This window comes from Salvelinus alpinus, chromosome 12 (assembly GCF_045679555.1).
Source record: "Salvelinus alpinus chromosome 12, SLU_Salpinus.1, whole genome shotgun sequence".
Classification (NCBI taxonomy): domain Eukaryota; kingdom Metazoa; phylum Chordata; class Actinopteri; order Salmoniformes; family Salmonidae; genus Salvelinus; species Salvelinus alpinus.
The window spans coordinates 3,340,281-3,353,814 of NC_092097.1; the positions used below are offsets into that span (position 1 = coordinate 3,340,281).

A 13,534-nucleotide genomic window follows, 5' to 3' on the forward strand; every position below is an offset into this window, starting at 1 on the left:
CGTCTGTTTCAGGACAGGCAGCGCCATTTTAAAGTTGCAAGCTCCACCAACTGAGCTACAAAGGACCACCATGTGGGTAGTGGACAAGTGCACACTTCAGGAAAAAGTGTAGTATTGAGATGCATAGCCAGCAGGGGGGCTCCAACCCTCCAAGAGTCCAAACATTTACATCCATTTGGCCACTACATAGAGATCTATAATGTGCTATACTGTAATGTACTTTACTGTACTGTTGTCTACTGCACTGTCCTGTGCTCTACTGTACTGTGCTCGAGTTGACTCTACTTGAGTTTTTTTACAGTTGAAGAAAGGGCCCATGGCCTCTTGATCAAGTTCTTGAGACCCCTCAAGACCACAAATTCAGTGTTTAACTTGTCATGGTCTCAACCACAGAGTTAGAGAGATCATCATTATGGCGTCTGCCTCAACGGCGCTGCCTGTGGTCAGTTTTCTTATTTTGGTGATTTAATGCCACCTGCGGTACTGGAGTCATGAACCAATTTTTGTCATAAATTTATTGTGGCCACTAGATGGGGGGCAATTTACAAAAAAAAGTAATTTACAAACCATGGCATCCAATTTGAAGACAATGCTCTGATCATTGGCTGATTACTCCCAACCCATAGGAATCTTGACCCAGCTGACTACTTTAGAATGGTGGAAGCCTTCAATGGCAATGTCCATGCTAAAATGGGTTACATAGAGGTTGAGTCCTCTATCCATCTCTATGGTCTCATCTCACTGGGTCGGGATCTTGGGACCAATGTCCTTGTATAAATATTGGTCTTGGCTCCTGGATATTACTTTAGTATTTGTTTTACAAACCATAGGCAACCCAATTTTGAAGAAGACAATGACTGATCATTGGCTGATCACTCACAACCCATAGGAATCCCCACCCAGTAGAATACTTTTAAATGGTGGAAGTCCTCAATGGCAATGTGTATACTAGAAAAAAAGAGTCCTCCATTTATCTCTGATTGACACTTGACAATGAAACGGCTGTTATTTTGCCTAAATATAGGTAATGTGATCATTTTAACATCTAACAACATAATTAATTAGATGCATAAGTAATTCAAATCAACAAGTTTCAGATTCATACAATCAACGTTGAACATTTTACAGAGAACAATAGAGATTATATTACTCAATTAATTTTAAAGGCTTTAAAAAGCAGTTTAAAAATCTTCAGGGGTCCTGTGTGGCTCAGTTAGTAGAGCATGGTGTTTGCAATGCCAGGGTTGTCGGTTCAATTCCCACAGGGGACCACTGAGAGAAATGTATGCACTCACTACTGTAAGTTGCTCTGGATAAAAGTGTCTGCTAAATGACTGTAAATGTAGAACATATACACTAACTGACATGACTTTTATAGGCTACGCACACACCTACTCATAAACACACACTCACACATAAACACACACCTTTATTTAAACGGGGGGGGGGGAAATACACACAGCTCTTTCACGTCACGGTCAAGTTAACAGGCTTTCAGTGTGGAGCGATGCCCTAGCGTACTCCTCACTGCCTCAGCCCTAAGCCCCCACAGTGGGCGTGCCCAGAGAACACAATCAGGAGGCCTGGTGCTCAGTGTCCATAGGCTCCAGAGACAGTGACAGCTAAGACTTAGAGCACTGATGCTAGCATTAGCTACAGTGCCTTCAGAAAGTATTCATATCCCTGACTTATTCCATATTTTGTTGTTACAGCCTGAATTTAAAATTGATTAAGTATATTTTGTTTCTCACCCATGATCTACACACAATACCCCATAATGACAAAGTGAACACGTTCTGAAAAATGTTTGCACATTTATTGAAAATTAAATGCAGAAATGGCTCATTTACATGAATAATTATTAACATATGTACACATGTTAATCACCTTTAAACAACAATTACAGCTGTGAGTCCTTCTGGGTAAGTCTCTCTAAGAGCTTTGCATACCGGGATTGAACAATGTTTACACATTATTATGAAAAATATTATTCAAGCTCTGTCAAGTTGGTTGTTGATCATTGCTAGAAAGCCAAGTCTTGCCATAGATGTTTAAGCCAATTTAAATTCAAACTGTAACTAGTCCACTCAGGAACATTCAATGTCATCTTGGTAAGCAACTCCAGTGTATTTTTGGCTATGTGTTTTAGGTTATTGTCCTGCTGAAAGGTGAATTTGACTCCCAGTGGTGGAAAGCAGACTGAACCAGGTTTTCCCCTAGGATTTTGCCTGTGTTTAGCTCTATTCCATTTTTTTTTAATCCAAATAAACTCTGTAGTCCTTGCCGATAACAAGCATACCCATAACATGATGTAGCCACAAACATGCTTCAAAATATGAACAGTGGTACTACAGTAGATGATGTGTTAGATTTGAAATAGGAAGAGTGGTACTAGGTGATGTGTTGTGTTGGCTTTGCCCCGAACATAACACTTAGTATTCAGGACGTAAAGTAAAATTCTTTGCAATCTTTTTGGCAGTTTTACTTTAGTGTCTTATTGCGAACAGGATATAATTTTTTATATTTTTATCCTCTACAAGCTTCCTTTTTTTCACTGTCATTTGGGTTAGTATTGTGAGTACTACAATTTTGTTGATCCATCCCATTAAACTGTTTTAAAGTCACCATTGGTCTCATGGTGAAATCCCTGAGCAGTTTCCTTCATCTCCGGCAACTGAGTTAGGAAGGATGCCTGTACAGTGCATTCGGAAAGTATTCAGACCCCTTGACCTTTTCCACATTTTGTTATGTTACAGCCTTATTCTAGAATTGATTAAATTATATTTTTTCCTCATCAATCTACACACAATACCCAATAATGACAAAGCAAAAACAGGTTTTAGAAATATTTGCAAATGTATTAAAAACAGATACCTTATTTACATAGGTATTCAGACCCTGTGCTATGAGACTCGAAATTGAGCTCAGGTGCATCCTGTTTCCATTCATCATCCTTGAGATGTTTCTACAAGTTAATTGGAGTCCACCTGTTGTAAATTCAATTCATTGGACATGATTTGGAAAGGCACACCTCTCTATATAAGGTCCCACAGTTGACAGTGCATGTCAGAGAAAAAACCCAGCCATGAGGTTGAAGGAATTGTGTGAAAGGGCACCAAAACAGATCTGGGGAACGGCACCAAAACATTTCTGCAGCATTGAAGGTCCCCAAGAACACAGTGGCCTCCATCATTCTTAAATGGAAGAAGTTTGGAACCACCAAGACTCTTCCTAGAGCTGACCGCCCGGCCAAACTGAGCAATCAGGGGAGAAGGGCCTTGGTCAGGGACGTGACCAAGAACCCGACGGTCACTCTGACAGAGCTCCACTGTTCCTCTGTAGAGATGGGAGAACCTTCCAGAAGGACAACCATCTCTGCAGCACTCCACCAATTAGGCCTTTATGGTAGAGTGGTCAGACAAAAGCCACTCCTCAGTAAAAGGCATAAGACAGCCTGCTTGGAGTTTGCCAAAAGGGACCTAAAGACTCTCAGACCATGAGAATCAAAATTCTCTGGTCTGATGAACCCAAGATTGAACTCTTTGGCCTGAATGCCAAACGTCATGTCTTGAGGAAACCTGGCAGCATCCCAACGGTGAAACATGGTGGTGGCAGCATCATGCTGTGGGGAGTTTTTCAGCAGCAGGGACTGGGAGACTAATCACGATTGAGGAAAAGATGAACGGAGCGAAATACAGAGAGATCATTAATGATAAACCTGTTCCAGAGGGCTCAGGACCTCAGATTGTGCTGAAGGTTCACCTTCCAACAGGACAACGACCCTAAGCACACAGCCTAGACAAAGCAGAAGTGGCTTCGCGACAGGTCTCTGACTGTCCTTGAGTGGCCCAGCCAGAGCACAGACTACAACCCGATCCAACATCTCTGCAGAGACCTAAAAATGGCTGTGCAGCAACGCTCCCCATCCAACTGTAACAGTGTAGCTTCCATCCTTCTCCTCGCCTCTACCTGGGCTCAAACCAGGGACCCTCTGCACACATCAACAACTGACTCCCACGAAGCATCGTTACCCATCGCTCCACAAAAGCCGCGGCCCTTGCAGAGCAAGGGGAACAACTACTTCAATGTCTCACAGCGAGTGACATCACCGATTGAAATGCTATTAGCACGCACCCCGCTAATTAGCTAGGCATTTCACATTTGTTACACTCACCCCCCTTTTGACCTCCTCCTTTTCCACAGCAACCAGTGATCCGGGTCAACAGCATCAATGTAACCGTATAGCTTCCATCCCTCTCCTCGCCCCTACCTGGGCTCGAACCAGGGACCCTCTGCACACATCAACAACTGACTCCCAAGAAGCATCATTACCCATCACTCCACAAAAGCCGCGGCCCTTGCAGAGCAAGGGGAACAACTACTTCAAGGTCTCAGAGCGAGTGACGTCACCGATTCAAACGCTATTAGTGCGCACCCCGCTAACTAGCTAGCAATTTCACATCGGTTACACAACCTTATAGAGCTTGAGAGGATCTGCAGAGGAGAATGGGAGAAATTCCCCAAATACAGGTGTGCCAAGCTTGTAGCGTCATATCAAAGAAGACTCAAGGCTGTAATCGCTGCCAAAGTGCTTCTTCAAAGTACTGAGTAAAGAGTCTGAATACTTATGTAAATGTAATATTTCAGTATTTTTTATAAATGTGCTAAAATTTCTTAACCTGTTTTTGCTTTGTCATTATGGGGTATTTAATCACTTTTTAGAATAAGGCTGTAACGTCACAAAATTCAAGAGGTCTGAATACTTTCCGAATACACTATATTTGAAGTGACTGGGTGTACGGATACACCGTCCAAAGTGTAATTAATAACTTCACTGTGCTCAAAGGGATAGTTCATTTTTACCCATCCACCAGTAGGTGCCCTTTGCGAGGCATTGGAAAACCTCCCTGGTCTTTGTGGTTGAATCTGCGTGTGAAATTCATTGCTTGACTGACAGGTGGTCATTAAAAAAATCATGTTAAAACACTATTGCACACAGAGTCCATGCAACTTATGTGGCTTGTTAAGCAAATGTTTACTCCTGAACTTATTTAGGCTTGCCATAACAAAGGGGTTGAATACTTTTTGACTTTATGACATTTCAGCTTTTCATTTTTAATTAATTTGTAAAAATGTGTCTACATATGTCTACAAAGAGTATTCCACTTTGACATTATGGGGTATTATGTGTAAGCCAGTGACACATCTAAATGTTAACGTATTTTAAATTCAGACCGTAACATAACAACATGTGGATAAAGAGAATACTTTCAGTAGGCAGAGAGAGGTGTATCATGGTTTAACACCTCCCTCTGGTGGAGATGGTAGGTAGGTCTGCACAAACATTAGGGTTGTTGTCAGGCTTTCATTTCCCCCTGTTGTGGCGAGGCACTGGACAGATCTAGAATCAGCTTCCCTTCCCTTATGGGCTCCCTTTTGTGTTATGGCTCGGTTCAATGCAGCGATCAAAGGGTGTGGTCCAGATATTCGTGTTATGTAGCGTGTTTCCATTGGGCCCTTCATGTTGATTCACCTTTACCTGACCCCCAAAATGTCAGACATAATACTGCAGCAGTAACACCTGTAACAGAAACCTCATATCCTTCTCATATTGTCTATGTTTGATGTAATATTAAGCATTGTAATATTAAAGTTCACCCAAAATTACAAAATGACATATTGGTTTCTGTAAGTAGTCTATGGACAAGGTATGACAGCAATCCATGCTTTGAGTTTGTTTATCTGACAACTGTCTCCAAAAGCTAATATCAGGGCTTGTATTGGATTTGTTCCACGAACGCTAAAAAATAAGCATTTGGAGACCGTGTCCAGGTAAACAAAACCACTGCTTTGTCTTATGTTGTCCATAGACTGCTTACAGGGTAAGGAAACTCATATTTGATGTATACCATCACCCTCATCATCTGTTATTAAAGAGATCATTTTGCAATTTCGGTGAACTAAATATGGGTTTCCTTGCCCTGTCTGAATATTTACGTAAATGTAATATTTCAGACTTTTTTATAAATGTGCTAAAATTTGTTAATCTGTTCTTGCTTTGTCATTATGTCATTATTTAATCACTTTTTAGAATAAAGCTGTAACGTAACAAAATTCAAGAGGTCTGAATACTTAGATAATTGAGAGATTGATACAAAATGAATCTCTCTATTTCTCTGTAACACCCCCTTTCTCCACTCCTCCTCAGATATCAACATGGCGGGGGAACCCATGCCCAACAGACCCAGACGGCAAGGTTGATATAGATGAGACTTGTGACACTTTCCCCTTTTTACTCAATTTCTCTAAATTTCTCTGTAACATTCTTTGTTCTTCCTCAGACATCAACATGGTGGGTGAGCCCAAGCCCAACAGACCCAAAGGACTGAAGAGGTCTGCCGCTGGTCTCTACAGGTACATAGGAGAACCCTTTTTGGTTCTAGGTAAAAAAAAAAACGTTTTGGTTCCATGTAGAACCATTTTGGGTTCCATGTAGAACCCTCTGTAGAAAGTGTTCTACATGAACCCAAAACGGAACCAACAAGTGTTCTTCAAAGGGTTCTCCTATTGGGACAGTTGAAGAACCCTTTTAGGTTCTAGATTGCACCTTTTTTTCTGAGTGTACTCTATAAGGTGTAAAGCGTAAATCATGTGCACAGACGCAGAGCCGCAATAGTCCGCCATTCTGTTGTGACATAGCTATGTGGCTCTGCGTACCTCCCCACAATTCCCAACCAGCTCTATTCATTTGAATGTGTTGACAGTTGGAGAAATTGCTTGAGCTGCGCTGAGAATTTGAAAAGTATGAAAGCCAACAGTTCAATATTCTAGAACACTGCTGTACGTTTGCACACACATTTGGACTATTAAGGCTTCATGGAAAGGAGGGGGCAGGAATAAGGGGTCAATCTCAAGTCTCAATAGTTGCTGATAATTCCTTTACTCATTTCCTATCCTTCTTCTACACCGATCTGATAGAACTTGATAGTGGGATTTTTGCCGTACTGCTTTGACCTGTCTTTTTTTCTGAGGTCAGTGGACATGAAGGAGAGGAATTTGGGAACTAAGGAGACTATTGATGCTCATTGTCATTCCAGAACATTATAATGTTTTCTAGATATGTTTTTGTTTCTTTCAGTGGCTATGACTTTGATAATGACTACTACAGAGATGAATTCTATGACAGGTGAGTGGATTACAACTGTAAATACACTTTTGGTGTAACTCTACATTGCACATCATCCAGCAATGAGAAAGAAAGAAAGAATAATTGTGCAATGGCAAACATTCAGAGTAAAGTAAATAAAGAGATCATATTCTTTCATCAGTGACATTAATCGTTTTGCAATCTCTAAAAAAACAGTCAGTGATGGCATTATAATGCAGTCATACAGACACAATTAATTTATTTTGTGAGGGTGCAAACCATTAATGTCATTGATCAAAGACTATAAACTATATATTTACTTTCATGGGACTTTTTTTCTGAGGAGTGGAAGATGTTGTTGCCTTTTATTCTCAACTCATCATTACTGAAAGATGTCAAAACTTGTTCCCATAAGTAACGCTCACCCAGCTGTTAAGTCAAGCTTTTGTTTCACAACACGGCCTGTGCCGAGCAAACTTTGGCAGTGTCCGCCTCCTCTCTTGGCCGTCCCCATTACAGTGGCTATAGGAGCCCCGCTGGTGCTCTCCGCTGGATGCCTGTGTTCGCAGATGTCTGAACATAATATCCAGATGAGGAACACATTTCAGCCATCCAGAGGAGTTTATTTATACCCTCTCTGTGATGTCCAAATCTGAGTTACGGCTGTCAGAGGCTGCCTTTGACTGGGATCAATATATTACAGAGAGATACACCCAATAATTTAATCGCCCTTCTGCTTTCAAGTGATCTTCAAAACCCCTAGTCTTCATGGAGCCGCTGACGCAACCAACAAACTTGCTCTCTGTCTGGACGGCAGATATCGCTTTGAAGCCGAGGCAATAGCCTCAGCCTCTTACTGTATTTCATTCACAACACACCAGAGAAAGCTCATCGCGGAATAGTTTCCTCTAAATCCTTTTCAGAGGTAGGTTTATTTTTTCTACTGAACAATGGACACACATACCCCTTAAAGGCAATATAATTATCTCAAACTCCATAAGATGTATTCAACACACCCAGTCCATGGTACTGTAGATACGTGTAAGAAGGTAGTGCTTTACCTCAGTTGGCCCTTTCAATGTTTCAGGCATGTCAATACCTTTTTAACACACTAGAGTCGATTGGTGCACTGGTGCATTAATCTAGGTAACATAATAAAAAAATCCCCATCAAAATCCGTCAATTCAAACTAGGGATATTTTTTTGCGTTCAATCCACTTTATCCGCCAATGTTCCACTTCCGCCGAAAATCGGTCTTTCTCATGAAAACGCCTGTAGCGTCGGAACAGTTTGACCTAAAAAACTATTATGGAAAGGGGAGACTCTCACGAACACCACGGTGGTCTCCGTTTTGCTTAACAAACTTCACAAGTGTCAGGGGACTTGTTTGAAGTCGGTACCGTCAACGTGCCAACTTCTGTTTGTAGCGTCCAAACTATTTGAGCTAAACTTATGTGACCCCGATGTGGAAAGGGAAGTTTCTCAAAACACGAAGGTGTTCTCAGTTTGGCTTTATGACCGTCACAAGTGTCACGGAACCCGTCTGAAGGTAACCGGTACCGGTTTTAAAAAATGTATGGAAGTATGAAGGTAGTTTTGTGCCTACCCAAAAAAAGGGATTAAATACGTGCAAAAAAAAATCTAGATTTATATTTCCTGAGCTTTCTTATATCTCGTAGATATAGGACAAACACTTCAAAATCTTGTTTTTCATTTCTTGACTGTCTTTTTTGCCATTTATGAATGTGTTATTCAATGTGTTTCTCTGGTCTGTAGTAAAGGCCAAATTCAATATTTTATAAAATAATTGTAAAATATTTTTGGGATACCTAAAGGAATTCTAAGTCTATAGTATAACCATCTAAAAACAATTAAATGTCAGTTTAGAACCCCCCGCCCCAACGGCATGAATTTTAAAGAATTAAGGACTGTTACCTCTGTACTGTCATAACTCAATACAGAAATGTACATTATCAATATCCATCCACCAAAGGCTGTGTACCCTCTCTCTTTCCCTCTGTAGGCTGTTTGAGTACAGGAGCAGAGTGTCGCCAGTGCCTCGCATAGTGCCAGTTAAGTGGCCTCACGTGGCCATGCCCCTGGTGCGTCAGGTCAAGTATTTGCCCGCCAAGCTGTTGGCACGCTCATCACTCCTCCCTAGCAGCACCAAGCAGAAGTGTAAGTTCCTGCAGGCACTTTATATCAACAATTTACCCAATAAGACGTCTTCAAGCAAAGCTCTGAACTAAAATGGCTCGGTTGAACGAATCCATAGCAATCTCTTTTCATCTACAATTTTATATTTGCTTTTAAACAGTAAATTCTAAGATGAATGGATATCATTTGTTGGGACGAGTACATGTCATTGTTTTGAGCAATCGCGCTTTGCAGTGTTGTTACCATATACAGCAATCTTCTCTTGATTCGGTTCCATGCTGCAATGAATGTCTGGGTGGATCTCAAACTTAAATGACTCTTCTTTGCTGCCCCCCCCCCCTCTCTCTCTCTTTATATCTCTATTCTGGTGTTGTCTGTTGAGCTCAGCGGTAAAATCCAACGAGCTACAGGTAATCAAATCAGAGCTGACTCGGATCAAGTTCAACATTGATGCGCTGCTCGGCCGAGTGGAACAGATCACAGAAGACAAACACTTTGCCGCGGGTGAGTTCCATCTCCATCAGGCCACAAGAAAAATATAACTCTACAGACTACAACCTTACAGAGAGCACTCTTTATCAGGGTGGAGTCAACAAAAGGTAAAACAATTATGTGAAAACACCTTTACAGGAGGATAGAGGAAGTAGGGTAGAGAACTCAATTGAAGTCCCAAACACTGTGAATAATGGTAGGTCTTTGCAGCCAAATAGAACTTGAAGTGTGAGTTGAGGCCAGTTTAATACAGCATAATCAACCCCCAAAAAAACAAAAAGGGCCAAGATAGGCCCAATATAAACTCTTACAGAAGCAGCCAAGAAAATCAGACTGAGTCAATAACCTTAATTAGTGTAATATTAATTCATTTGTGTTATTATTACAAGGCTGCCTCTGGTATGCAGATTGTATAGTTTCCCACCCTCCCCTAATGGCCACTGTCCAGTAGGTGGCAGAATGACACAATCAGCCATTGATTATCTCCTTGGTGTGACCAAAGAAGAAAATCTATTTTCTCTCTCCTGTATCCTGGTCACAGACTCTACTTTATTGCACCAACAGCTCCCGCATTATTTTTCATATAATGTGAGACACCTTTATAAGCCCTTTTTCTAAATAAATTGACCACAGATCATATACTGTTAACAGTGAGGGTCAAACACTGTAAAGGTGCTGAGTCAGCGAGGTCCTGGCCTGCATCCCAAATGGCACCATATAAGGCACTACGTTTGACCAGAGCCCATTGGAAATAGGGTGCCATTTTGGACGAAGGCCTGTTATATGAACTGTCATTCGCACTGGGTTTATGACCCTGTAGGCTGGGCCAGCTGTACTCCTCTCTTTCTCTCTCAAACACACACACACACACAGGTCATAAATCTCTAACCAGAGATTTAGGACCAGTATTCCCTTCCTAAATTTTGAAGCCAAACCGTATCGATGTGAAACACAACTAACCTTGGATCAGTTGTTTAGGGGTTTACTTCACGGAGCAGCTCTAAGTCCTAACTAATCATATGTATGTTTATCAGTTATTAATCTGCTGTGTGTAACAGACTTTTGGTTTTCAAGTAGACTTGTCAATGATGTGTCTGTACAAATAGTACCTAGTTGAAGTGTTCTATTGAGAGCAGATGCAATACCTCAAGCTTTTTTGGGACCCATTAAATCACATTGCGAAACAGTGGAGAAAATATACCAGAAACAGATTTTTGTTCACTTGACTCACTGGTTTCTTGACTTTAGCACATGAAATGTTTAATGTACAACCTACAAAAGTAGCCCCAGAGGTTAAGGCACATGTGGGAAGTGAGAATGTTTTCTGGTTTTCTAGAATGGCTTTACTTTCTCAGGCGTACTAATTCAAATACACATTTCAATGTCTCACCATTGGGATTTGCTCAGCATATCACTGACGGCTCGAAGAACCAATCGCACATCATCTGTTGGAGGCAGACCGGTCATCTGTTGGAGGTGAGCCCCTCGCCTCCTTATAAGGCGCCACTACCCCCTCCTCTGGTCATTCTCACCTCTTCCTTGTGGAAGAGATCCCTAATCCCTACTCTCCTGAAGCTCTCCTCAACAAAACTAAATGGCTGTCTTCCTACTGAACTGTTCTCAGGGGAACCGTGAGGTTAACATTGCCAAATGTAGGACCTCTGCTCCTGTCGATAGTGTTGCTAACCACACTAGCATTCCTACCTGCACATACAGTTGCATAAGAAAGGATAGATAACTCAGAAACAAGTTGCCTACCTGCCCAGACAGTAGTATGGCAAGCTCCATTCTCTCATTTAGTTCAACCTACGTTCATGCGTTTGATTTGACTGACCAGTTTAGCCTCACGGCATTACGGTCGTGGGAGACTTTAAACTGAAGTCGAACAACGCACCCTTCGCCTTGCACTGTGCTAGCTATAGCTTACCCTAGCCTAACGAGGTGCTAGCTAACTAGCTAATGCCTACACTAGCCTCACGGCTATAGTGTTCATACACTGTGTTCACTTCAGCTATCCAAACCGCTCGCGGTTGTGAGGCAGGTTGGACGTGCTGCTATGGTAGAGAAATTAACATTAAATTCTCTGGCAACAGCTCTAAAGGATATTCCTGCAGTCAGCATGCCAATTGCACGCTCTCTCGAAACTTGAGACATCTGTGGCATTGTATTGTGTGACAACTGCACATTTTAGTGGCCTTTTATTGTCCCCAGCACAAGGTGCACCTGTGTAATGAGCATGCTGTTAAATCAGCTTCTTGATATGCCACACCTGTCAGGTGGATGGATTATCTTGGCAAAGGAGAAATGCTCACTAACAAGGATGTAAACAAATTTGTGCACAAGATTTGAGAAGCTTTTTGTGCGTATAGAATTCTGGCATCTTTTATTTCAGCTCATGAAACCAACACTTTACATGTTACATTTATATTTTTGTTCAGTATATATCACTCTTTGTCCCCTTGAAACTAGGGACACAGGGCCATGTTAATTCGATAAAAGTGGCTCTCTGACGCCACCAGAGGGTGCCACCACACTACCTCAGGTGAGCGCAAATCACCAGCTTTTTCTCATAGCAGAGAATTAACACGCTTTCACAGTTACTGCCTAAGTGCTGTCTACTATTACAAGGGGATACAAACTTCAGTTTGCTATGAAATCACCCATTTTCTACTGGGTTGTATTATCTATAGCCAACGACCACTCGCCAAAAGTCGCCGCCTTACGGCAGAAGTGTGACATGCGTAAGACAGAAGGCTAACACAGCACGCGCACAGCTTTTATCAAACTTTGTGTTCTGGTGGAAGTCCATTCATTTCAATGGAATTCAATCTGCGACTCATCTGCTGTACTAGTATTCAGACCCCTTGACTTTTTCCACATTTTGTTACGTTACAGCCTTATTGTAAAATGTATTACCCTATAATTACAAGGTAAAAAGTTTTTTTGAAATTTTTGTAAATGTATTCAAAAAATAAAACATACCATATTTACATAAGTAAATTCAGACCCTTTGCTATGAGACTCGAAATTGAGCTCAGGTGCATCCTGTTTCCATTGATCGTCCCTGACGTTTCTACAACTTGATTTGAGTCCACTTGTGGTAAATTCAATTGATTGGACTTGATTTGGAAAGGCACACACCTGTCTATAAGGTCCCACAGTTGACAGTGCATGTCAGAGCAGAAACCAAGCCGTGAGGTTGAAGGAATTGTCCGTAGAGCTCCGAGACAGGATTGTGTCGAGGGGGAAAGGTACCAAAAAATGTCTGCTCCATTTTTTATATTATTATTATGATATATACACTGCTCAAAAAAATAAAGGGAACACTTAAACAACACAATGTAACTCCAAGTCAATCACACTTCTATGAAATCAAACTGTCCACTTAGGAAGCAACACTGATTGACAATAAATTTCACATGCTGTTGTGCAAATGGAATAGACAACAGGTGGAAATTAGAGGCAATTAGCAAGACACCCCCAATAAAGGAGTGGTTCTGCAGGTGGTGACCACAGACCACTTCTCAGTTCCTATGCTTCCTGGCTGATGTTTTGGTCACTTTTGAATGCTGGCGGTGCTTTCACTCTAGTGGTAGCATGAGACGGAGTCTACAACCCACACAAGTGGCTCAGGTAGTGCAGCTCATCCAGGATGGCACATCAATGCGAGCTGTGGCAAGAAGGTTTGCTGTGTCTGTCAGCGTAGTGTCCAGAGCATGGAGGCGCTACCAGGAGACA

The 13,534-nt window shown here is 41.7% G+C and overlaps 1 protein-coding gene across 2 annotated transcripts in view; it reads left to right on the forward strand.

Annotated features, from left to right (window-relative positions):
* Window positions 1-13,534, forward strand: part of LOC139535379 (RNA-binding protein Raly-like) — a 132,412-nt gene that overhangs the window by 94,902 nt on the left and 23,976 nt on the right. For both annotated transcript variants that reach the window (XM_071334734.1, XM_071334733.1), the window contains exons 4-8: window positions 6,209-6,256; window positions 6,342-6,414; window positions 7,139-7,186; window positions 9,171-9,325; window positions 9,692-9,808. In XM_071334734.1, coding sequence (XP_071190835.1) covers window positions 6,209-6,256; window positions 6,342-6,414; window positions 7,139-7,186; window positions 9,171-9,325; window positions 9,692-9,808 — 441 coding nt within the window. The remainder of the gene's footprint in view (window positions 1-6,208; window positions 6,257-6,341; window positions 6,415-7,138; window positions 7,187-9,170; window positions 9,326-9,691; window positions 9,809-13,534) is intronic.